The sequence below is a fragment of the Lepidochelys olivacea genome (assembly GCF_965140295.1).
Source record: "Lepidochelys olivacea isolate rLepOli2 genome assembly, chromosome: 27".
Classification (NCBI taxonomy): Eukaryota; Metazoa; Chordata; order Testudines; family Cheloniidae; genus Lepidochelys; species Lepidochelys olivacea.
In genome coordinates this window covers 11355103-11378849 of record NC_140437.1, presented here as the reverse complement: position 1 = coordinate 11378849, position 23747 = coordinate 11355103, and the positions used below count along the sequence as shown (strand labels likewise).

The 23747-nt window shown below is 58.9% G+C and overlaps 1 protein-coding gene across 3 annotated transcripts in view; it reads right to left on the bottom strand.

Moving 5' to 3' along the window:
- The window catches only part of SLC4A1 (solute carrier family 4 member 1 (Diego blood group)), a 41591-nt gene that overhangs the window by 5546 nt on the left and 12298 nt on the right, over positions 1–23747 (bottom strand). For all 3 annotated transcript variants that reach the window (XR_014709792.1, XM_084616031.1, XM_084616032.1), the window contains exons 4-18: positions 19610–19695; positions 15955–16132; positions 14965–15100; positions 14197–14338; positions 13641–13722; positions 12954–13138; positions 11769–11973; positions 10912–11124; positions 10593–10741; positions 8837–9031; positions 4571–4720; positions 3036–3128; positions 1954–2120; positions 977–1230; positions 267–436 (exon numbers count right to left, since the gene is read on the bottom strand). Coding sequence is in view for 2 of the 3 variants with exons in the window: in XM_084616031.1 (XP_084472157.1) it covers positions 267–436; positions 977–1230; positions 1954–2120; positions 3036–3128; positions 4571–4720; positions 8837–9031; positions 10593–10741; positions 10912–11124; positions 11769–11973; positions 12954–13138; positions 13641–13722; positions 14197–14338; positions 14965–15100; positions 15955–16132; positions 19610–19695 (2405 nt within the window). In the remaining variant the exon portion in view is untranslated. The remainder of the gene's footprint in view (positions 1–266; positions 437–976; positions 1231–1953; positions 2121–3035; positions 3129–4570; positions 4721–8836; positions 9032–10592; positions 10742–10911; positions 11125–11768; positions 11974–12953; positions 13139–13640; positions 13723–14196; positions 14339–14964; positions 15101–15954; positions 16133–19609; positions 19696–23747) is intronic.

The window sequence follows — 23747 nt, the reverse complement described above, 5'->3', positions numbered from 1 at the left end:
ATTAGGGTCCCCCAAGTCCTGGGGCCTCCTGGGAAATTTCCCCTGTAACCACGTAAGTCTGAGGAGCTGCAACCAAATGTGAGCTCTGGACCAACCAGGCCAGAGCTGTGCGGTACCGACACCCGTCTTGTCTGCAACACACCCGATAGCGGAGAGCGTGGGAGGACCTGTCCCCTTTGCCCTTCCTCAGCTGGGAGAGCCTGTTGCCACCCCACCCGGCCAAGGAAAACCCCCCACAACGAAGCAGAGAGGAGCAGCGCCCTCACCCGTTTGACGTAGGGCTCGTCGGGGTGGTACTTGGGTGGCTTCAGCAGGAGGAGGATGCGGTCATAAAGCTGGATCCCATTCAAGGAGGTGACCCCCATGTAGAGAAAGATCCCGAAGAGCACAGCCAGCGGGATCAGCTTCAGGATGGGCTCCATGAGGATCGAGAGACCTGCCGGGGAGAGAGGCGTCCCTGTGAGAATGGAGTGGCCTAGAAACGCCAGCTTGGCTGGAGGGTGAGCCTTCCCTTCACGGGCCAGCTGGAGAGCTGCCAAGAGCCCAGCCCGGACCTCCGTGCCAGCACCGGGCCAGCGTTCCTCTGCATTGTCCCATTTCTCACGTGCGCAGGGAAAGGTCCCAAGAGACGCCTTGTTAGCCACAGAAGAGGCTGCAGGAAAGCAAGTCTCCTTTGTCCCCTCAGCACCATTTTCATCCCCGCCCTGGCAAGTTCTCACCGCAGCCAATCTGTCCTTGGCTGCTTGCTTGAGAGGGAAGCCATCCATGGCTGTAGTTTTTGCACCACAGATGCTGGTCCTGCTAGGAACTGGGCCACGACCATCTATGCAAACACAGCCATGCTCACTGCCCACAGGGACTGAATCTGAACTAGCCACCTAGAGGGGCCGTGCTCCATCATCCTATTCCCAGCCCACTTGAGCCATCCAGGCTGCTGGGATGGTGCCCTCCTGAAAGCCTGTTTAGAAAGACTCACCTACAAGGATGGACACCAGGAGCCCACTGATCCTCTGCTCCTTGACCTCCTGGACGTGGACCTTCTCCCCAGGGGTGGTGGCCTTGGCCATCACTGTCAGGGCGTTGGCGTGAGTGATGGTCCTCACCGTGGTGGCACTGAGCCAGGGCATGCCAAAGAGCGCAGCTATGCCTCCCATGCCGACAATCAGCAGCAGGTCCAGATGGAAACCTGAACCCTTCACCAGCTTCCTCTCGGGCTTGCTCACAATCAGCCTGGGGGAGAGGGTGAAATAGCATCCGCTGTAATCCAAGAATTGTTCCCATCCATCCCTCCTCACCCCATCAGCCTCCCTGCTCTCACCCCCCTGAAGCAGCAGAAGAGAGGACAGCCCTTCCAATCCTCAGATCTGCAGAGGGATGGAGCCCCCAGGATCTCTTCAGCAGTAAGGTCGGAGCTCTTCTCTTTCTTCTTCTGCCTCTCCATCCCTCCTTTTCTTCCTCTTTTCTATCCCTTCCTCCTCTTCTTCTCGCTTGCTCTGCTGTGTCTCCATCTCTCCACCACTCCTTTTCGCAGCCCCAATCTCCAGGTCTCCCTCTCCCTCTCCCCCACCCTCCAGTCCCTTAAGTCAGGGGTTCTCACCCTTTTTCTTTCAGAGGCCCCCCCAACATGCTATAAAAACTCCATGGCCCACCTATGCCACAACAACTGGCTTTCTGCATATAAAAGCCAGAGCCAGCATTAGGTCAGCTGCAAGCAGGGCAGTTGCCCAGGGCCCCACACCGCAGGAGACCCCGCAAAGCTAAGTTGCTCAGGTTTCGGCTTCAGCCCTGGGTGGCGGGTCTTGGGGCACCGGGCTTCAGCCCCATGTGGTTGGGCTTTGCCTTTCTGCCTTTGGCCCCAAGAAGTCTAATGCTGGCTCTGCCCGGCGGACCCCCTGAAACCTGCTCGCAGCCCCCCGGGGGCCCCAGAGCCCTGGTTGAGAACCACGGCCTTACGTTGTGATCTGCGACTCCAGGAAAATGAGGATAAAGACCAAGATGGCAGGAAGGGCAGCACCAAACATCATCCAGATTGGGAAGTCTTTGTTTTTCCCCAGCGGATGGATGAACCATCCCCGGGCAGTTGTATTGGAGACCTGGAGGCCTTTAGGAACGCTAAGTTTCTGGAAGAGAGACCGAGAGAGATGAATGATCCAAATGCCCGAATCCAGAGCCAGGCAGTGGCAGAAGGGACAGAGCACCCGGGAGTCTGCAGCAGAGGGTGAGCATGGGCGTGGGGCCCTGAGAGGTCACCAGCATGGAGCGCTCCAAAATGGAGACTGGCCCTTCTCTAAGCCTTTCATCTGAGCACTCTGCAGAGCAGTTAATTAATGCAACCTCATTATCTCTGCCCTTGGAGGTTGGTACCAAGAGGTGAAATGACTCACGGATGATCACATGGCCAGTTGGCTGCAGACATAGGAATAGAACCCAGGAGTCCTGATGCCCCGTCTCCAGCTCTAATCATTCGACAACACTCCATGCCCAGAGCAAGGAATAGAACCCAGGAGTCCTGATGCCCCATCCCCTGCTGTAGCCGTGAGGGCCTGGTCTACACTAAACATGTAGGTCAACATAGATCTGTCAGTCAGGGGTTTGAAAAATCTACCCCCCTGGGCACCGTAGCTATGTTGACCTATGTGGACACAGCAAGGTTGACAGAAAACCGCTTCTGTTGATCTACCTATCATTGTTCAGGGAGGTCTTGTTCCTTCAGCACTGGAGAAAAACCTTTTGTTCCTGTAGGCTGGGTCTACACAACGGGAGTATCCCAGCATAGCCCCACCTTAATCACGTTCCTTTCTCAGATACAGGCTTAGAAACCAGGAGTCCTGAGGGCCAGTCTCCTAGTCAAACCACTAGCCCGCACCCTGTCCACCGTCAGTGAAGTCTGCAAAGTGGATGGAAGGAGCGACACACACAGACATGAGATCGTGAGCATTCTCAGGCCAATACCGACCGCTCATGCCGAGTCTGGCCCCTGCAAAAAGCTGGGGCCACATGCATCAATGCACTCTTCCCCTTCTCCACTCACTCACCTGGGTGTATGTGTTGTCCTTCATGAAGAAGTCAGCCAGCGCCATGATGAAGATGGAAATGGGGACCCCAAAGTCACCAATCACGCGCCGGAGCTAGGGAAAAACAGCTGTGTGAATCAAACAGCCACTGTGTTAATGCTGGGGGCAGGGTCTGGGATACAGGCCATTTCACCTGGAGGGGGCACTGGTTCCAATCTGGCCCCAGGTGTGGGGGGACTGGCTCACCCGGTGGGGCCTAGGAGATGGTACACAGGGCTTCTCACCTCCTTGCGTCTAATCTGGGAGCAGGTCAAGCAGACTGGCTGGCTCACAGTGGGTTTAGGAAGGGGACTCGAGGGGCTTTTGCCTGTAGGTTCAGCCCAAGTTGGTGAACTGGCAGCAAGAGGGAATGGAATAATGAGCCTTTCACCTCGAGGTCAGCAGTTCAGATCTAATAACTCTTCCTTTGCCTGCACCTGTCTGGTGGGGGACCCTGGCAGCTCCCCCCAAGCCTTGGCCATGACTTGCTGGGAAAGCGGCCTGCATGTCCCTGCTGGTGAAAGCCAGGCAGGAGGGAAGTACTGGGTGTGAGAGGGGTCTGTGGGTGGAGTCCCTCAGAAAGGAGGTCAGAGAGCTACAGGAGGAAGTGGCTTGTCTGCGTAGCATCCAGGAGCGTGAGGACCGTGGAGATGTCTGGGGTGGAGGATGCTGGCCAACTACAAATGAGTGCAGAAGCCCCAGAAGAGAGAGGGGAACTGGCTGCTCTGGGAGGGAGAGGCAGAGGCTGGCTGCTCTCGGGTACAAGGCTCCCACCCAGCTCCTTTGTCCATCGAGGTGAAGAACCAGCCCATGCTGTACTGCGACAGGAGGCGAGGAGCAGACCCCGTGGGCGGAGGAGGAGCCATTCGCCCCCAAGGGCAGTGGACGCCTCCATCTGCAGACCTGACCCAGGGCCTCTGTGACCTTTTAAGCATCTTTGCCTCTCTGGAGGCCTGGGTGAAAGGGGTTTGGCGGGTCTCAGGGCCGGGCCCCGATCCCAGGACATACCCCTGGCTGGCAGGCTGAGCAGAGAGGCTGAGGACCGAACGGGGCCTGGGCTGCGACTCGCGGGTGGAGGAAACGCACGGCTGGGGAGGCCCGCAGGTGGCAAGCTGGCATGGCTGCCCTAGGGAGAGACCTGACTTCGCCAACGCCCATCCCCCAGCCACTTTAAACCCAAACCAACAAGTTTAGTCCCAAATCCTGCCCCCTCCCAAGCAGCTGGGCTGGGCACTGCACGGACCCTGGGGTGAGGGGGGATCCTCCCGCTCTGGTGATGGAGCCGCTCCGCAAACCCTACCCTAGAAGTGCAGAGGAGGTAACCCGCTGCTCAGGTTAAAAAGTCCCAGCTGAGGCCTTGGCCTTCAGCCCAAGTCACAGTGACTTTTAGTGCTGGGAGTCCCAGGTTCCAGCCCCACGGTCGGACAACGGGGCGAGTGGGGCCCCAGCAATGTGGGTCCCCCAGGGGCTGTACGAAGGAGCCACAGCAGGAGGCCGGGCCTGGCGCTGAGACCCACCTTGCCGGGCAGGAAAGCACTGTTCTTGAACTTGCGCAGGAAGAAGGCGATGAAGAAGGTGCCGGCCATGAGGACCAGGGAGAGCAGGGCTGTGTTGGGTTGCGGGTCTCTGGACCCGTAACTCTTCTGCAGGGGGTGCTTCTGGAAGATCTGGGGAGGAAGCCAGCAGGTCAGGGAGGCAGTACAGAGGGCAGGTGGCAATCGCAGGATGGTCCTGAGTCCATTTCTCTAGAGCCCCACCCACCCCGAGCCCTGCTCCTGCTTCAGCCCATTCATAGGGGCAGCGGTACCCTCCCCTTCCGGGGCTTTGTGCCACCCTCCTCACAGGGCCACCCAGTGGCGGGGTTGGGTTAATCTTAGAGCATGATCCCTTTGGGACAAAAACCCCAGCCCCTCTTTCCTGCCTAGAGCAGACACTGTCAGCACCCCCCACACACACACAGTTTCTGGGCATCCCTGGGGGATGGCTCACAGGCTACAATTTCTATTGATCCCCATGGGATTGAGATTCAGTGGAGGGGAGCTGTCCCAGACAGGGGGCGTGGGAAGGGCTTGACTGGGGAAAGAAGGGGAAGTGAAATCCCACAGGAAAGGCAAGAGACAGATTGGACTCTCCCCACTTGACCTGTCTTCACTGCCCCCCATGGCAGGGGTGAGACCCCGCAGCCTCCAAGTAGACAGGAGGCTGCTATGGCATGGGGGTGGGGAGGGGACTGCGAGAAGAGAGAGGGTTTAGACTCGGGTCCCATTCCCATGCCTCCCACGCACCTGCCACCCCTGGCTACCTCTCCCCTGCCCCAGCCCTTTACGGGGTTTTATTCCAGGAGCCCATTTCTCCCGCAGCGTTAAAGGAGATCAACGAAGCAGAGCGTGGATCAGGGCCCAGTTGCACTGTACTGGGTTCAGTGCCGCTGCTGGCATCCCCTGATACCCCTCGTGGGCTGGCCACCTGCCCGCTGTCTGTGTTCGTGATCCGATCCGTGTCCGCGCCCAAATGCAGCACGGGCAGCCGCAGACAGGACCAACCAAATGGAAAAACCAAATGCCCGGCTGGGGTTTTCAAACAACCCCCCTCCTCCAAATGCTATTGAAATTCAATTGGAGCTGGGCACCTAACTCCCCTGGGCCCACTGTTACATACACCTGGCATAGCTAAGTGGTGACCAAGAGAGGGGGCTGAATAACTGTCCCCATGCACCTGCAGGGCCAGACCGCACGGAGGGGAGGCTCTGGTGAGGAGGTGGGGTAACTACGAAGGATGAGGTGAAACCCAGCAATGTACCCAGGAAACCCTGACAGTGAACACCCTAAGTCTGTGGCATTGCCCCCCTCTGGGAAGGGGGGGAGCCCCATTGTATGGGCTGATTAAAGCCAGCCCTGGAGAATGCAGGGCCAGAGATAATCCTGTCCCAGTAAGGAGGGTGGCCTAGCTGCGTCCCTCTGTATCTTCCCCCTCGCCCGTCCGTAGGGCACTCTGACGCACAGCTGCATTGTGCTGCAGCTTGTGTTTTAGGAGCACACCTCTCTGCGTGTCTGGTGCACTATCCCTGCTCTGGCAGGAGGGACCGGCCTGTCAGGGTGTGGGCCATGGGAACGCCGAGGGAACGGCAGCAGCTGGCAGCGTGGAAGGATGGGAAAGGGGCGTTATTTTTAGCATCAATATCCTCCTTGTTTCATTTGAAACAAAGCTCCAGTGAGTGGGAAACCAATGGGGCAGCTGACTGCCGTGAGTGAGTCTGTGTGTGGGTTTGTGTGTGTCATTGTGTGTCCATGTGCTCCGTGTGCGTGTGTGTCCATGTGTTGCGTGACTGTGACTGTGCCTGTCTGAGTGTCTGAGCGTGGTGAGTATCTGGGTGACTTGTCTGTGTGTGTCCAGGTGATGTGTGTGTCTCTCTGTGTCCATCTGTCTGTGAGTTGTGCGATTTCCCTGTGTGATATGTGTGCGCGTACATCTGAAAAGAGCCTCCTCTCTGGGAATCAGCCAGGGGCACCCAACAATGACAAGCTGCCACAGCTGGATTCCTCTCTTCCCCGGCCCGCTGTGGTTTCCAGCCATCCCCGGCTCTGCCCAAACAGACCGAGAAGCCCGATCTCAGGCCTGACGGCAGTGCAGAACCAGCAAAGCCTGCGCCATGCTGCTGTGGGCTGGGGGCTTCGGAGACACGTGTGGGGGGTCTCCCAGTGCATAAACTGGAGCTGGGATTTGCATGTTGCAGCCTAGAATTAGCATCCCTGGGTGAAACTGAGGCACAGAATGGCGGCGGAGGAGGAAAAGCAGCTTATCAGATGGGCTCCATCTCCATCTCTCTCCCTGTTCTCCCTCCTGTATCTTTCTCTCTCCCCCATTCGCTCACTCTTGCACTCACTCGCTCGCTCTCAGTTTCTATGGAAACCGTGTCTCTGTGACCTCACTTCCTGCGACCAAATTATTTTTTTTAACGGGTCAGTGAAATGTGGCAAAGATGCCAGCAAAGCTTCAGGTGCAGGATTTCCAAAGGGGCTTGTCTAGAGCAGGAACACGAGCGGTCACTTCGCGCGTGCAGCCGGCAAGGACCGTCCCGGTTAACGACGTGCCCGAGAGGCTAGGGTTGATCGCGGCCAGCGGACGTGGTTAAACACGACTAGCACCGTCTACACAAGGCAGTAACCTGTTTTGGTGCTACCATGCTAGCTGGCATGTGTAAAAAAGCCCCTTACTTTCCTGATTTAGACATCCCCCCCCACGCGTGCTGCATGAAATGACAGGCAAACATATGCATATATGCCGCACAGACACCGTCCACGTGATGCTCTGTTACACACCCATACGCCCACGCCTTATAAGTGAACGCATTACGTACTCACGCATGCAATCTGCAAACACGCTACACACGTACCCGCACAGCCATAGGGACCCGCAGCCATGTGTATCCACACGATCACATCCGGGTCCGTTACACATCCCTAGAAACATGGGCATCCTGCCGTGTAGTGGGGCAGTTTCCCCACTCCGGTGGGAAAAGCCTAGTCTGATTGCGGAAGCAGCCACAGCTGGGGCCACGCCCAAGCCGGCCACAGCGGGCCCTTTAAAAGGGCTGAGAGCCAGGATCTGAGTCAGTCTCTCTCCAGCCCTGGAGGGAGAAGGATCTGGCTGCCTGGGAGGACAGGGTACCGGAAGCGGAGCAGGGCTGGGGAAGGGCAAGAGGAGCTGGGGCGCTCCAGCCTGGTAAACCCCCAGGCTGAGGCCTGGTTAAAGGCCCAAGGCAGGTACTGGGGCTGCAGAGGTGCAGCCCGGGCATAGGCAGATGGTCCAACCCCCTTGCCAGTGATGAGTGGCCGTTACACTGCAGTTTGCCCCAGTGAGAGGGGGCTGGATGACGACTGGCAGTAGCCACTGAGGCAAGGTGGGCATAGAGGGCCCTATGGAGAGGAGACCCAGAGTGTGGGGGTACTGCTGGGGGCACAACCCCAAGGAAAGGGGCAATGGCTCCGGGAGGGACACGGGGACCTGAGGCAGATGAGACACCGGCCATTAGAGGGCGCTCCGAGGCTGGAAAGAGCTAATTCCCAGACAACCAGCAGGAGGTGCTGTGCCGGTGAGTCATCACTCTGCTGCACTCCACCTACCCACCCATTGACAGACCCAACAATCACAAGTAATCCCGTCCACCAACGCAATTGTTACAAGGAGGAGGGAGAAGAATTGTTCTCCTTAACCTCTCAGGATAGGACAAGAAGCAATGGGCTTAAATTGCAGCAAGGGAGGTTTAGGTTGGACAGTAGGAAAAAATTCCTAACTGTCAGAGTAGTTAAATTGCCCAGGGAGGTTGTGGAATCTCCGTCATTGGGGATATTTAAGAGCAGGTTGGACAAACCCCTGTCAGGGATGATCTAGATAATACTTAGTCCTGCCTTGAGTGCAGGGGAGTGGACTAGATGACCTCCTGGGGTCCCTTCCAGTCCTATGATGCTATGAATTATATCCACACATGTGTGAAACTCCACCCCAAATCACACAACCATGCACCCCCACCCCATACTTCATATGTGCACAATCACCCACTCACCTATGCACATGCGCAGAACATTACAAGAATAGCACTACGGAGCAACCTGCCACCAGGCCGGGGATGGACACAGTGGATAAAGGGACCCAACCCGCTCAGGGGACCCACCCTGGGCAGGTCAGATACCAGCTGGGTCTGTCTCTTGGGCAACCTGCGCTGTGACAGCAATAAAGCCTCTTTGAACCGAGCCGCGGGGTGGCCCTCCCCGCCCCGGCATTACCGCAATGAGCTTGGCGAAGGTCTCGTAGATGAAGATGAGGGAGATGAGGAAGGAGAAGATCTCCTGGGTGTAGCGCGAGATGTAGCGCACCAGGAAGCTGCCCTCGAAGGCCACCACCAGCAGCACCAGGATGATAAGCCAGAAGCCGATCCAGACCCGGCCCACGATGTACTCCATGCCGTAGCTCTCACAGAACTGGGGGCGAGGGGGAAGCAAAGCAGGGCTTGAGTCTCCTGTGGTCCTTTTCCTTCTCCTCCGGTGGCCTCTCAGCTGGCCTCATCTCCACTTCTACCTTGGACCAGACAGGGCCCAGACCCACCAAGCTCCCCCTAAAACCCTTCACACTCTTCTTCCCAACCCCAACCCTGCCCCCCAAGAGACTCTATCCTGCCTCCCCTCCTAACCAACCCCTGCCTCCCCCCGCCACCTCTTCACCCCAGCTCCCCCAGCTCCTGCTCCTAGCAGCCCAGCTCAGCCTGGACAGACCAGTCCTTCCTGCACATCTGTGACAAAGCGGGACTGTTCTTAATGTTTCCTCGGAATAGTGTGGGGGTGCCTCAGTTTCCCCTCTGCAGTTCTTAAGTATCTAGGTGGTGGGGTAAGGGTGTATGATCGTTGCAGAGCCCTAGAGGACAGGTGTGTGCAGGGGTCTGGACACAGAGAATGGCTGACACCCTGTTTCCTGGCAACTGATGGCCTGGGCCCTTCACCCCTGCAAGGTGAGAGCTAAAGGGTTGGAGAACAAAGGAATCAGGTGACCTCCTGGCCCAGGAAAGGGAAAAAGCCCAGAGGAGGAGGGGCTGGAGAGAGTTTCAGTTTGGGGCTGGCTGCGGACAAGGAGTGAAGTGCAGACGTGGTTGTCTGGCTCACTGCCCCCCAAAATGGACCCGGCTGAGGGGTCCTGTTCTCTGCACCTACAAGCTCTGTTTTAGACCATGTTCCTGTCGTCTAATAAAAACCTGTTCTGTTTTACTGGCTGGCTGAGAGTCACGTCTGACTGCGGAGTTGGGGGGGCAGGACCCTCTGGCTTCCCCAGGATCCTGCCTGGGCGGACTCGCTGGGGGAAGCGCACGGAGGGGCAGAGGATGCTGAATGCTCGGAGGTCAGACCCAGGAAGGTGGAAGTTGTGTGAGCTGTGTGTCCTGAAGACAGTCTGCTCCCAGAAAGGAGACTTCCCCAGAGTCCTGACTGGCTTCATGGGGAGCAGTTCCAGAGCATCGCCCAGGGACTCCGTGACAACATTCTCCCCACCACTACCCCACGCCCTCCTGCCATCCAGCCTGGGACCCCGCAGCTCCATCGACCCCGGCTTGGCCTCCTTCCCAATGGCTGGGGATGCTGTGGCCCGGCAGCATGGCCCTGGGCACTGCTGGGCTTTGCTCTGTCCATGGGCTCATGGCTCCGGTGGTCCCAGGGGGTGGGGGCTGCCCCAGAGAAGGAGGGGGCAGCGCCTCCTACTGGGAAGGATGGGTTTGTGCTCCATCAGGCTGGAGTGATCCTCAGGCAGGGGGAGCGGGTATGAAGCTGGGAGGTGGAGTCATGGGTCTCCCGCTCCCCAGGTGCTGGGGGCCTGGGCTCCGGGAAGGTTTCTGCCCCAGGGGATGGGCTGTGTAAGGCAGCCGGGGGGGCCTTATGGGAGGGAGAGCTGGACCTGCCACACCTTTCCCTGCAAAGCCACACGGGGGATCAAGCTGCGGGGCAGGTGGGGGGAACAATGGGCATATGCAGGGCTAGAGGAGGGAACCAGGGCACCTACCTTAAAAAAGGCTTCTTCAAAGACCAGCAGGGGACCCGAAAAGCCGACCACCAGCAGGGGCTGAGCGCCGAGGAGGCAGAAGATGATGCCCTGTGCGGCTGTGGAGACCAGCAGCTCCGAGACCCCAATCATGTTGCTTGTCTTTTCCCCTAGAAACAACAGTGCAAGTCAGCAGAGAGGGGCGGGGACCCCCGTGGGCCAGGGACCCTCCTGATCCCACCAGGGCACTCTCCAGAGCGGGTCTGGGGCTGCCTTAAGGGGCAGGGGCCCCAGGGAGTCACCCTGGTTCCCTGGGGGCCAGCAGCTGGGTCCCACTTACCCAGCAGGCCCCCGAAGGTGATGGCCGGGGAGAGGGCTGCGAAATAAATGAAGATGACGGCAGCCAGGCACTGGGCACTGAGGGCGTCCTTGATGTCGCTGAGGTATTTGGGGTAGCGGCGCTTGATGTCCCGCACCAGGCCCCCAAAGGGCCGGCCAGTCCGCCGCAGGGGGTCATCCTCCTCCTCGAGGGCCTTGTCTGCCAGGCCTAGATCTGCAGGGAGACAAAGGCACCCGTGGCCAGGCTGGGGAGGTAATGCCAGGAGTGAGGGGGAAATTCAGCCTCTGTCTTCACTCTCTCCTGGGCTTTCTCCCCACACCTGGCCCCAAGGGGCCACCGTCTCCAGAGCAATCGGGGCTCAGCTCCATGTCCACGCAGCACCAGCCTGCAAACCCTGACCTCCAGGTGCTGTCCTCCCCTCGGTGGAGAGTGGGGCTCCCCGCAATGTACTCAGTGTCAGGCTCTCCCCCAACCCGCGCAATGAGCCACCAAACCTGACCCTGACCCCTGCCCCGGGGGGCATTGGAATTCCATGCTCCCTCTGCCCTGGGTTTCTTCCACACTGCTCCCCAATAAACCTCTACCCGCCCCCAGCGCTGCCCCATTCATGCATCGCCCTCCCAAAGGATCCTTCCCATGGTGGGCAGGGACCATTGTGGGCAGGGACCAGGGGTGGTGGCTTTGGTCTGCAGGAGGTAGAAGAACCTCCATTGTCCTACTCAGGGGTCCCGCTGCTTTGATTTTCAAGGCTGTCCACCAGCCATCTACCGGCCGTCTACCAAGCTGGGGGCCTCTAGGGCTAGGACAAGAAGCTTCTCCAGAACCTACATGCTGCCCCCAGACTGGGCCCTACATACCCTTTAAGATCTTCATTTCCGGCTTCTTCTCGTCTGGCAGGTACCTCTTCCGCAGCAGCTCCTTCTGCATGGGCACCAGGCTCCTGAGGAGCTGCTCGTTCTGGATCTCGCAGGGCGGGAGGACAATGCTGCAATCCAGAAACTCCTCCACACCCTTTATCAGGTCCTGGCGCTCCTCCGCCAGGTAGGCGTCCCTACGGAACCCCTGCCAGGGGAGAGGGAGGCTCAGGAGGGCAGCGAGACTCCCCGCACGGGCACTGCCATGGCTTACCCCTGGGACCCCTGGGACCGCTCCATCACAGTGGGGCACTAGTGAGCTAAGGCCCTTCTAAACCATCCGGCCAGCTGGGCTCCCTGTTGCTCTATATCCTGTTCCAGCAGCTCAGGGCAGGTCTACACTGAAAACGCTGGGCCGGTGCAGCTAACACTTCAGGGAAAACTCTGCTACACCAACGGGAGAGCTTTTCCAGTCGGTTAACCCGCCCCTGCGAGGGGCAGCAGCTGAATCCGCAGGAGGAGCCCGCCCACGACAGAGCACTGTCTACACCAGGGGACAGGCTGGAGAAGAGGCCCAGAGAGGGGGGAAAGGTTTTTGGTTGTGTTTAAAGACATTTCTGAGGCTTTTCGTTTTGCTGGCTGGCCCCCCCCCCCGGAAGGGCAAGTCTGAAGCTAGTGACCCAGCCGGAGGGCTGAGTTACAGACAGAGAGATGACCACAATGCCAGCGTGCCCATCGTCCGGGGGCGCTAGCCCAGTGAGAGAGCTGCTACCCCACGGCCGGCCACGAGGGAGTGCCTCGCGGTGAGCAAACTGGGTCACGGCACCCAGCACCGCCCGGTGGCGCTGTCCCAGAGTCTATTGGAGCAGATGGAAAGACCCCCGTTGACTTCCATGAGCTTGGGATCAGGCCCTTAGAACGTGGGCTCCTCACTCCAACCCCGAAAGGGCAGGAGGCAAAGTCTTTTCCCTCCAGCTCTGCAATGCCTCCCCCTGGCTACGATGGAGGTATTATCCTTAGCGGGAAGGCCAGAGGCCTTTAACATGCATGTTTGAGACAGGGCCAGAGGTGGCTGTCAGGGAGTGGGATGTAGGGCCCTGATATCCTATTCTGTATGTAGGCGGGGAAGGAGCCGCTGCCTGGGGGTGTCATGGGCACAGATCCCCAGTCTTCGGGAGGCCGCCGTACCCTTTCTGCCATCATGGTGGAGACGGCCCGTCCGATCTCATGGTAACTGATGTGCGGGGAGTCGGGTCCCAGCACCATGAAGAGGAACCTCACGGGGACGGACACCTGCAGGACCAAGTCCAGCTCCACCGCTTCCCTCAGGCGCACGAAGGCCAAGGTGGGGTGATCCAGGAAAGCGGCACGGCCTAGAGAGAGGACGGGATGGCAGGGGGGTCACTGGCGGGGCTCGGCACAGAGGGCAGGCGGAGGGGGATGGGTTCCAAGCACCGGCAAAGGGCTGGAGGGTGGGGGCAGGGAAAGGGAACAAAACGGAAAGGATGAAAGAGAGCAGGAGGGGAAAGAGAGGGAGAGAGAGACGGAGCAAAGTGAGCGAGGTTACATCAAGCCAGACACGCAAGCAAAACAGTGTTTCAGCTGGGCACAGAGAAAGCTGCCCAAGTGCACGAGACAACAAAAGCCAGAACGTGGGGCCTCCCCTCCCACCCAGGCCAGCCTCTGCCGTGCGCCGAGTGGCATCTCCCCTCCCACAACTGGTCTTGCTCAGCTGGATCCTGGTGCCCAGCTCCAAGCAAAGCTGGTTCCAGAGCAGCCACCTGGATCTGGCCTCCTGCCCAGCCCCTTCCCCGTGGTGGAGGCATGTGGCATGGCTCAGGAGCCCCAGGGGACGCAGGAGAGGGTCACGCTCACCTACGAGGACCAGCGTGGCCTCGGCATCCTCCGGGATCTTCTCGAGGAGCTGCTTCCTGGGGGCATGCCCCCGGGGCCCTTCCTGCAGAGACGCAAATTCAGAGATTCTCATTGTGCGGGGGGCCACCCTCCCCTCCTCCCCCCCCCCCGGCCAGGGCACAGGTGTGTCATCAGCCGCGTTTCTCTCCATTGCGCTGCTAAGCCCACCTGTGGCCATGCCCACGGCTCACATCCCCAGCTGGACCAGCCCCAGCGCTGAGAGCAACCCCCCTTGAGATGCCCTCACTCCAGAAGCTGCAGCCTCTGTGTGCACATGCTGGGCTTCTACTGTGCTTGGATTTCAGCCTCAGGTTCTTGGTGTCCCTTGCTGCTCATTCACTCGACAGACCCAGGTCCCGCCTGGTGGGACTCCACCGGCTGCCACCTGGCATGATGCAGGAGGCCCCGCAGATGCGAGCTCTTGGTGGGTCCCTCTGCCACCTGCTGCTCCCCACCCCCCCATAAATGGCTGTCCTGAGGTTCTCAAGCTGGGGGCCTGTTCCCACCATCTCCTTGCCTGTTCTGTGCTCGTGAGCGTCTGCATCTCGATCTGGTGATATTCCTGCATGAGCGGCTGGGAGGTGACCTCGTCCTTGGTGCCCTCTCGTTCCAGTTGGCCTGGGAAAAGGGTCCCCATGGATTCAGACTCATCTGGGTGGCTGCAGAAAGGGGGAGGAAAAAACCCAGACCATATCACTCTGCGGGAGACACTGCCCAAGCAGATGGACGGGTTTGTTCTACCCGCCCCCCCCCACACCCCACATCCCATTGACCAAATAATTGTTAATTATCCCTAATTAATAAATTAATATTGATTGAGCATTTCATTGCAAAGGAACCTCCAATATTACAAACACCTCTTGGGATTTGGAATCACTTCACCAGCTACTGCAATGCGGCCACCTCTGGGATGGGACATGGTGGCTGATTAACTGCACCCAGTAATGCTGCGCGGTTTAGCAAAGGAAGCAGAAGACTGTTGTATCTGGGGGGGGGGTGTGTGAGCAGGCAAAGCTCTCCCAATTCCTCTACTCCCTCCCTCCCCCCGCCACCTTCCCACAATCTTGCACATTGCATCGTCATTTGCACCTGCGTAAATGGGACTGGCACTTGTGCAAAGGGGCCTGCAGGATGAAACACTCCCAATCGGAATAGCCAGGATGCTGGGATTCCCCTAGCGCCCCTCCTCTCCTCGGACTCCCCCTTTCCCAGCTCCCCCAGAAAGAAGTCAAGGCCACAGCACATCCCCTCGCTGCCCTCTGGGCGGGTGGCAGAGGACCGGTACCTGTGCTGTAGCAGCAGGGTTCTCAGGATCGTCTCTCTGTCCTGTGGTTTGAGCTGCCCTTCATAGATCATTTGGTCGATCAGCTGATTGGTGATGCCTGCCAGGAACTTCTCAGGCAGGTCCAGAAGGACAGTGCCTGGGGGAGACGGGCGGAGGTCACTAGGGCTGAAGTCCTCCCTCCCTGCTCAAGCCATTAGTCATTGGCTCACCCAGGGCATGGGATCCCCCTTCTCTGTCCATCCACCCTGAACTCCTCCTTCCCTTCCCGCTTTGTTCCGCGTCTCACGAGCTCTCTGTTCCCTCTGGCTCCGATTCTGCCCTGGGAGCAAAGGAGGTGCGAGGCCGGGGTGCCTCCAGCAGCGCTTTGCCTGGGAGTAGGCGAGGGCAGAGGTGCCGGGAGCGACAGCATCAAGCCCTCTGGGTCTTGGCTCTGTTCTCTTCTTTCACTCCATAGTCTGTCTTTCTCTTCCAGTTCCCACCCCTCTCCGACCTACCAAACCGTTGTATCTATTCTCCCCGTCCACCCGCCTGCTTCAGGGCACAAGCCAATTACTGGCCAACGAGGGTCAGGAAGGAATTTCCCAGCTTATTCCAGATTCCGTGACTGGAGCCTTTGCACTTCCCTTGGAAGCAGTTGGCGCTAGCCCCTGGTGGAGGCAGGATATTGGGCTCAATGGCCAATTGGGTGCAGCATTTCCTATCAATAGGGCCAAACTGGCTGCTGGTGTAAGCATGTGCCTCTCCAGTGCAATAGGTGTCGCGCTCCTCACTTACGCCACTGACAAATATCATCCGGATGCTATCCATAATATTAAACTGAAGGGCCAAGATCTGGCTCACTCTTCCTAGGTCACCCCTGCTCCATTCACTCTCTTCTTCCCTTGTTCCTGGCTCTTTATTATCTTTCTCTGACTGGCTCACTGTCCATTTCTCCCCTTCCCCCCTGACCCTCTGTAGCATTGTTTCTGATCACCGCTGCCCCCTCCTCACCTTTCGTGAAGGCCCTGCGCACCTCCAGCAGGCTGCGGAATGTCAGGTATGAGAGGTGCGGCCTCCCCCAGTGCCCTGCCTCCTCAAAGTCCTCCTCCAGCTTGATCCAGTGGCCGGCCTCCATCCAGCGCAGCTCGTTGTTTCTATCCATGACCAGTTCTTGTAACTCCACATATGCCTGGGAAGGGAAGAGCGGATGGGACAGAGCCCTTGGAGAGCAGGCTGGGATTCTCTCCTGGGGTGGGCAGCCAAAGAGGTGGCCACAGCATCCCCAATAATCCAGTGGCGATGCATGTGAGTGTGGTGATTGATGCCTGCCTGAGTATGCAGAGAGCCTGAAACAATAGCTCTGAGAGGGAGGATTGCAAACTTCCTCCAGGCTCCGCCCACAACCCAATCTCCACCCACTAAAGCTGCCAAAATGAGAGGCCAGATTTGGGGTCCCACACACGGGCTGCCACTCCACCCCTGCCCCGCTCCGCAACAGGAGCAGAACAAAGGGGATTGTTCCAAAGGAGAGTCAGATGCCCAATTCCCATGGATGGCCAAGGGGAGTTGGGTGCCTTCAGGCAGGTGCATCAAGGGGATGCAATGATCCAACTCCCTTCCCCCTGCCCTAGGAACTTGAGGCCCCATGAACCTCTAAGCTGCAGCGAGGTCTAGCTGTAGGGGTGTAGGGGTTAGCACCGCATGGAAATGGACCAGACAGTAAAACGTCCTCTAAACGAGGGGACAAGTTTCCAAAGACCCTAATCCTGCCCCCACCCCCCGCAGTGCTGGGAAGTGCCCAGGGCTACACATCCACCCCAAGCTGAGCCCACCTAGGCCTTGGGAGGTGATCAACTTCCCTAAACTCCAGGGCACCCCTCGCCTCGGAGTCCACAGCAAATCAGCCCCAGGAACCCGATGCCTTCTGGGCTCATCGCATTATTCCGGTGTATGGATTCACTTGCCACGGGAGGCTGCGGGACGTGCCAGCCTGGACTTACCTATGCCCCCTTTGCTCCCAGTATCAAGCCAGAAAGGTGGAAGGCACAGAGCCCTCCTTAGAATTCAATCCCTGGCTGATTTGAGCCCTCAGAAGATCAAAACTTGGAGAGAGCAACTCACCAGGTATTAAAAATAACCCAGGGTCCAGCTTTCCCTCAGCTGGGTTTAGGCAAGTGACAGTGGGTGATTTAATTGATGGCTCCGGAGGGCGGGAACTAGCAATGCAATAAGGCTGGGGTGGAAATTCTGAATGAGATGGACCCATGAAGAGCCCATGGGGAGACAAGACAAGTTTGGCTAATGATTATGTTACGTAGGCTTTGGTGGCTTTGACAGATCCGGCGGGATAGCCAGGGTGGATCTGTCTAGGAGCCAGTGGCCAATGTTAGTGGCTTCAGGCAAAGGTGCAGGAAACTCCCTAGTTGACTGTCATGGGATAACCTGCCCAGGGTTCTTCCCAATCCCCAGGTGGTTTGGGCCAGATTTTCAAATCATCTGAGCACAGGTGCATGCTGGGTGGTGAGAACTTTGTAAACTTTGGCTCTTATTTAGGTGCCTATACGGGAATGGAGCTCTTAGGGAAGTCCGGCCCTGAGCTCTGTGGAAAATCTGGCCTTAGCGGCTGGCTCTGGCCTGAAGCAGGAGTGTTAGCACCCTCTGTCCATGTGTAACATAAGGGTGCGTGCTCATATTATCCACAGAAATGGCTGATCCCTTTGGAACTGCTGGGGAGTTCTTGGCCTCAGTGACATCTGGTGGCAGTGAGTTCCACAGGAGAGTTAGGCTTTGGGTAAACAAGTATGGCCTTGTATCAATTTAAAATGTGTTGCCTTCCAGCTTCGTTGGAAGGCAGAGATGGAGCTAGGTGGGGAAACACCGCCCTGGACACATGGTGGGGAGAAAGATCTGCTGCTTATTTCGGCAAGAGCAACAGGAACAGACATGACTGAAGCAGGAGGAAGGCTCAGCAGCAGGGCGGGGGTGTTCCCCCACCCCAGTGGTATCATCTCTCCTTTCTGCCCCATCTTCCCCTTCTCCCCAGGCCTGATGCAAATTCTCTGGACCTGATCCTCAGCTTGGCTAAATGAGCGGCACCCTTTTGACTTCAGAGGAGCGGCGCCAGCACAGAATCAGGCTGCGAACTCCTGCAGCCACTCGGAGGCGCTCCGACCCCTCTGCTGTCGGGTGGGACCCAGAGTACGTGGCCCCCCACCGGACGCCTCGGAAAGCAAGAGGCGAGTCGCCGCAGAGTGGTATTACCGGTCTATTCCTAGCATGCTCCCTGCTTCCCAGCAGCCGGCTGGCGTCACCGAATCTTCGTTGTTCTACGTCTTACTCTCCCTAAGGCCTTCCTGTTTCTTTCCCCTTTTTTCCCCCCTGGGGAGGGGGTTAGATGTGATTTCAAGCTGGGCTGTGCTGAATATAAAGGGGATTTTTTTATGCAGCTGCTGGACGACCTGGCCTGGCCTGGCCTGGTGTCCGCACTTCTGGAAGGGGTGGCTCAGTGCACTAAACCCCCGTGATGAGCCTCCCAAGTCTGATCAGAACCTCTTGGTTCGGCAGAACAGGCCCAGAAATGGAAGGAGAAAAAGGGGAGAGAAAGGGGTGAAATCTCCCCATCACCAACCCGGTTCACCTGCCCTCCCCTGCCCGCCAAGTGCTGGAAGAGCTCTACCCTGCTGGCCGTCGCATAAGCAAAGCGGTGCCCGTTCCAGGCAGGGCATGAGCCCCCATCGCCGGCACCCGCCGAGCAAAACCAGCGTGGGCAGTCAGTCAAACTGGGGGAACTGGGTGCTGCCTGTCCCCTCCCCAGACCGGCTGCCTCCAGCTTCGTGCACACAGGGGCAGTTCAGACCAGTCTGAAATTGCCTCAGTAACTGGAAATGAACTGTCCCAGCTGCCCAGGAAAAAAGGGCTTTGAACTGTCATTAAGCGGCTGAGTGATGGCTGGGAAAGCAGCTGTCCCCAAACTGCACCCCGTGTGTTTATAAAGCAAACAAGACTTACTGCCTTGGACGCCTTCCTGCTCCGTCTGCTCCCCGGGGAGGGTCTCCCTCCTGCTGGGACAATTCCTTGCGGAGGGTCTCTCCCCTGCTCCCCGGGGAGGGTCTCCTCCCGGCTCCGCCAGTTCCCTTGGGAGAGTCTCCCTCCTGCTCCGCCTGTTCCCCGGGGAGGGTCTCCCTCCTGCTCTGACTGTTCCTGGGGAGGGTCTCCCTCCTGCTCTGACTGTTCCTGGGGAGGGTCTCCTCCCTGCTCCGCCTGTTCCCCCAGGGAGGGTCTCCTCCCTGCTCCGCCTGTTCCCTTGGGAGGGTCTCCCTCCTGCTCTGACTGTTCCTGGGAAGGGTCTCCCCGTGCTCCACCTGTTCCCTTGGGAGAGTCTCCTCCCTGCTCCGCCTGTTCCCCCAGGGAGAGTCTCCCTCCTGCTCTGACGGTTCCCCAGGGAGAGTCTTCCTCCTGCTCTGATGGTTCTCTGGGAAGGTCTCTCTCTTCCCACACCAATCTAACCCTCTCCTCTCCCTCCTTCTCCCTGGCTCCCGGAGCATCCTTCCCATTGGGTTCAGATCAGAGCAGGGTCTAACCTCTCCCCATGGGGCCAGACTGGGCCATGGCCTTGCACCCCGAAGGAGCAGCGCTGCACAGGGTCCCAGCATGGCAGGCCACTCACCTCATGTGTACCCCGGCTGGAGGTGGATGGGTGGGCGAACCCCGCGCTCCCTGATGCCTCCTGGGTCTGATCCAATGAGGAGGAACCTGAGTATGGAACAACCTCACTGTTAGCCAGGCCCCGGAGCCACTCACCCAGCCAGCCCCTTGACCCCCGTGGGGGGGCTAGTCCGGCACTGGAGCCATGGGGAGGGCTCCATCCCAGCCACAGCCACCTTCCCACAGCTCCTGCTCCCAGCCCCAGAGACACAGCCCAGATGCTGGGGAGGGGTGGAGATAGCACCCTCCCCGTGTGGGGCAGGGCGGGCTTGGGGGGGAAGGGCAGAGACAACCCACCAGAGGGACTCTATTCAACATACAGATAGAGCCCAGGGGCTGCCCAGACCCAGGTCCCAGCCATACATATAGGGCACATGCCTGCTCCTGGCTTTGCAGACGGGCCCCCCATTCCATGAGGAGGGGTGTTTAGACACCTGGGCTTTCTGGGGCTCTTCTAGCAGAGGGTCAGGCGGGAGGTGGTGTCACCCCACGTTGGTCCCCCCGCCCCACCACAGGGGGCCTGTTCTCCTGTCTCTGGTGCCTCCGGTTTCCCACTCGTGCCGGGCAGACAGAACCAGAGCAGGTGTGAACGCCGCCCTGTGCTCTCCCGGTCCTGGCAGCGACTGGGCGCTGGGGAGCGGGCTGAGGGGAGAGGGCTTTGGTGCGGAGGCGCGTCCGAGGAGCGCCCAGGACACGCGCTCCCCCAGCCCACGCCTGCACCCCGAGGGGGATGCCCCTAGCTTGCGGCTGGGGAGATCCAACATCGCAGCAAGCTGGGGAGAGGGAAGGTTGGAGGTGCCCCAGCAGGACCACAGCGTGTTCTCCAGCGCCCCGGTGAGCTCCAAGCCAGGGGACTCTCCCTCCGTTCTTTTTGGGGGAGACAATGCCAGAGCCGCACAGATCTCCTCAAACTACATCTCCCCTGGCTTGGTTCCCTCCCTTAGACCAGACCCCATGGGCACCCTGGGCGCTCCTTCCACACCTTCTCCCCGTCCCTGAGATGTGCCGGGCCAGTTCCCGCGTCCCCCTGAGTCGCCGCCCCAGGTGTGTACGGGTGAGAGGAGGCCTGGCAGCGAGTCCGGTAGATCCCACCTACCTGAGATCTCAGCGCCCCCCCGGCCACCATCCAGGCGGAGAGAAGGGACAGGTTCCCAGCGCTTCCGTTCTATAAACCTCTGGCCCCAGGGACTCCCTCTGGCCCCACCCCCGAATTCCTGTCCCAAGTGACTCTTGTGTTCAGAGTAAATTGAAAAGCACTCGGGCTGTGCTGACAGTAAACACGGGGCCCGTGGCGCCCTCCTGGGGCAGGGGACCGGCCCCCAGGCCTGGAGCAGTTTAACCCTCAATGGGAGCTCTTCGTGCCCGAGGGACCTGTGGGGCCGGGACCGAGGTCGACGTACATCTCCCGTTTACCCTCCCTGGTCCTGCTCTGGCCGGCTTTGGAGCCCTTCCCCCAGCAGACAATAGGGGGCTCTGTGGAATGACACCCGGGCTATCCTGGTCACGCCTCAGCCAAGCTGCCGTCGGCCCCCGCCCCGTGGGAAGCCCTGAGTTCGAGTCTCGGCCCGGATCCCACAGGTCGCACGCACTAGGTCAGCCCCGCAGGAGAGCTGCTGAGGCCTGCTAGATGGCTGTACACCCTGCCCTCACTCCCCCCCCCGCTCCCATTTATATCCCTGCCCCCGAGTTGGTAGAGGTTCTCGCACGGCGGGGTGACTGTACAGGCTGGGAACCGAGAGGGAAGCTGCTGACAGCTGCAAGTCCACCCTGCTCCCCTCCTGCGGCGAGTCCAGAGCAGGGGGTGCGACATGAACCCCCAGGACAAACCCTCCGTGCGAGGAGCCCTCTCTCCCCCGTGCGAGGGGATTCACGGCACTCGCCCAGTGGGGCTGGCTGGGATTCCACTGGCACCGCTGGCTGCCCGTCGGGATGCCACGAGCCACAGCCAGTGGCTGGCACGTCACAGACTCCAGCCTGGGGCTGCCCACTGTACCAGCTGTGTGGGTGGAAGGAAGGGGTTAGGGAGACAGAGCCCTGACCAGCCACCCCCACCCTCTCTTCAGGACCCCCTTGGGCAATAATGCAATTGCTCGGCAGGGCTAGCAGGCTCCCTATAAATACACTGCAGTCACACACGGCTCACACCAACACACACCTCACACAGCTCACACCCACACACACAGGTCACATCCACACAGAGACACACGGCTCACACCAACACACACCTCACACAGCTCACATCCACACAGAGACACACAGCTCACACACGCACACAGCTCACATCCACACAGAGAGAGACACACAGCTCACACCCTCACACAGCTCACACCCACAGAGACACACAGCTCACACAGTTCACACACCTCACACAGCTCACACCCACACACACCTCACACAGCTCACACCCACACACACCTCACACAGCTCACATCCACACAGAGACACACAGCTCACACACACAGCTCACACCTTCACACAGCTCACACCCACACAGCTCACAGCCACACCCAACTCATACCCACACAGAGATACACAGTTCACAACCAGACACACACCTCACACCCACACAGAGACGTGCAGTTCACACTCACGCACACGTCACACAGAGAGACAAACACAGCTCACGCCCACACACAGTTCACACCCACACAGGGACACACAGTTCACAACCACACACACCTCCCACACAGGGACACACATGCCAAGACACACAGCTCACACACAGCTTACATCCCCACACCTTACACACAGCTCACACACGCCTCACTGAGACCGAGAGACTGGGATGGGCATCCACATGGGCACACGCACAATCACACAACTCCAACAGAGACACACAGCTGGCAGCCGCACAAATATTCTCAACGCGGAGACACGCACCCACACAGCTCCCACGGACGCGTACCGGCATTCTCACATCCTTCCTACAAAGGGAGACACGTAGTTCGCCACCCGAAACACACGGCTCCTAACACACAGAGGACACACAGATACACTCCTAAAGAGGCGCACACTTGCAAAATCTAACACACCGATCAACCTGGAAGCTGCCTCTCGCTGGCTGGTGACAGTAACAGGTCAGCCACAAGTGGCTTCTGTCTTTAGTCAAAACAAACCCTTTATTTATCATCAATAACCAGGCAATTAGAGGGAAACTGGCAGCAATACCTCCGTGGGTCATTGCCTGGCAGGGACAAACTCACACCAGGCGGTTCCAGGAGCCACCGAAAGGTCCCTCGGGACGTTTTCATGCTTTGCGAGATCAGCTCAGGGGCTGGGAGGGGAGATCGAGCTGTTGCACTTGGAAAACTGGGTGCTAAAGGAGACACAAACTCCTGCAGGCCAGGGTGCAGAGTGGGGATGGGCGAGGAGGTCACGAAGGTACCGAGTGGCGATGGATGGGGATGGTGTTAGAACAGTGCCACCCTGGTGCAAAACGGCGAGGGATGGGGCTGGCACTAGGATGCCAGCAGCCAGGTGCAGAGTGGCAATGGAAGGGGACGGTGCCAGGGCGGGCATTCTGTTGGTACTGTGCATGGCCCTTTCAAGACCTAACAAATGCAGAATAAGCGACTGCATTAGCTAATCTCCCTCTTTCCTCCCATACGGGTTCCGCACCATTTTCAGGCCCATGAGCCTCTGCCGCTCTGGGAAGATACCAGCCCGTGTGAGCTTTATTTAATCCAGAGCGCAGAGTTCGGCTCCAGATCCGAACTTCCGCAGAGCAAGTGGGAGGTTTTCGCTCCATTAGAGTTGGTGATAGCGGGTCTGTCGCAAAGTCTGGATGTGGCTCAAGATCAGTGGCTTCCCCACAGGTCTGGGTCGATCAAATCCAGGCCATCTCTAGTCTTAATCAGTACCTGGATCTGCCGGCAAACCCTCTCCTAGATGGCATGATCCTCTGCTAGGACTGCCGTCATGTCTCTGACATCACCCTGCCTTGCCCAGGGGCACCGTCTCCATTCTCCTTCCCTACTCAGGGCATAGACCGCTGCTGACCCAGCCAGGAGTGGCTGAAAAACACACCCCGGCGTCCCCGGGACACACTGGTTGGTGCCCACCATGCCTGTGCCCCACACACCGGTCCCATACACAATTCT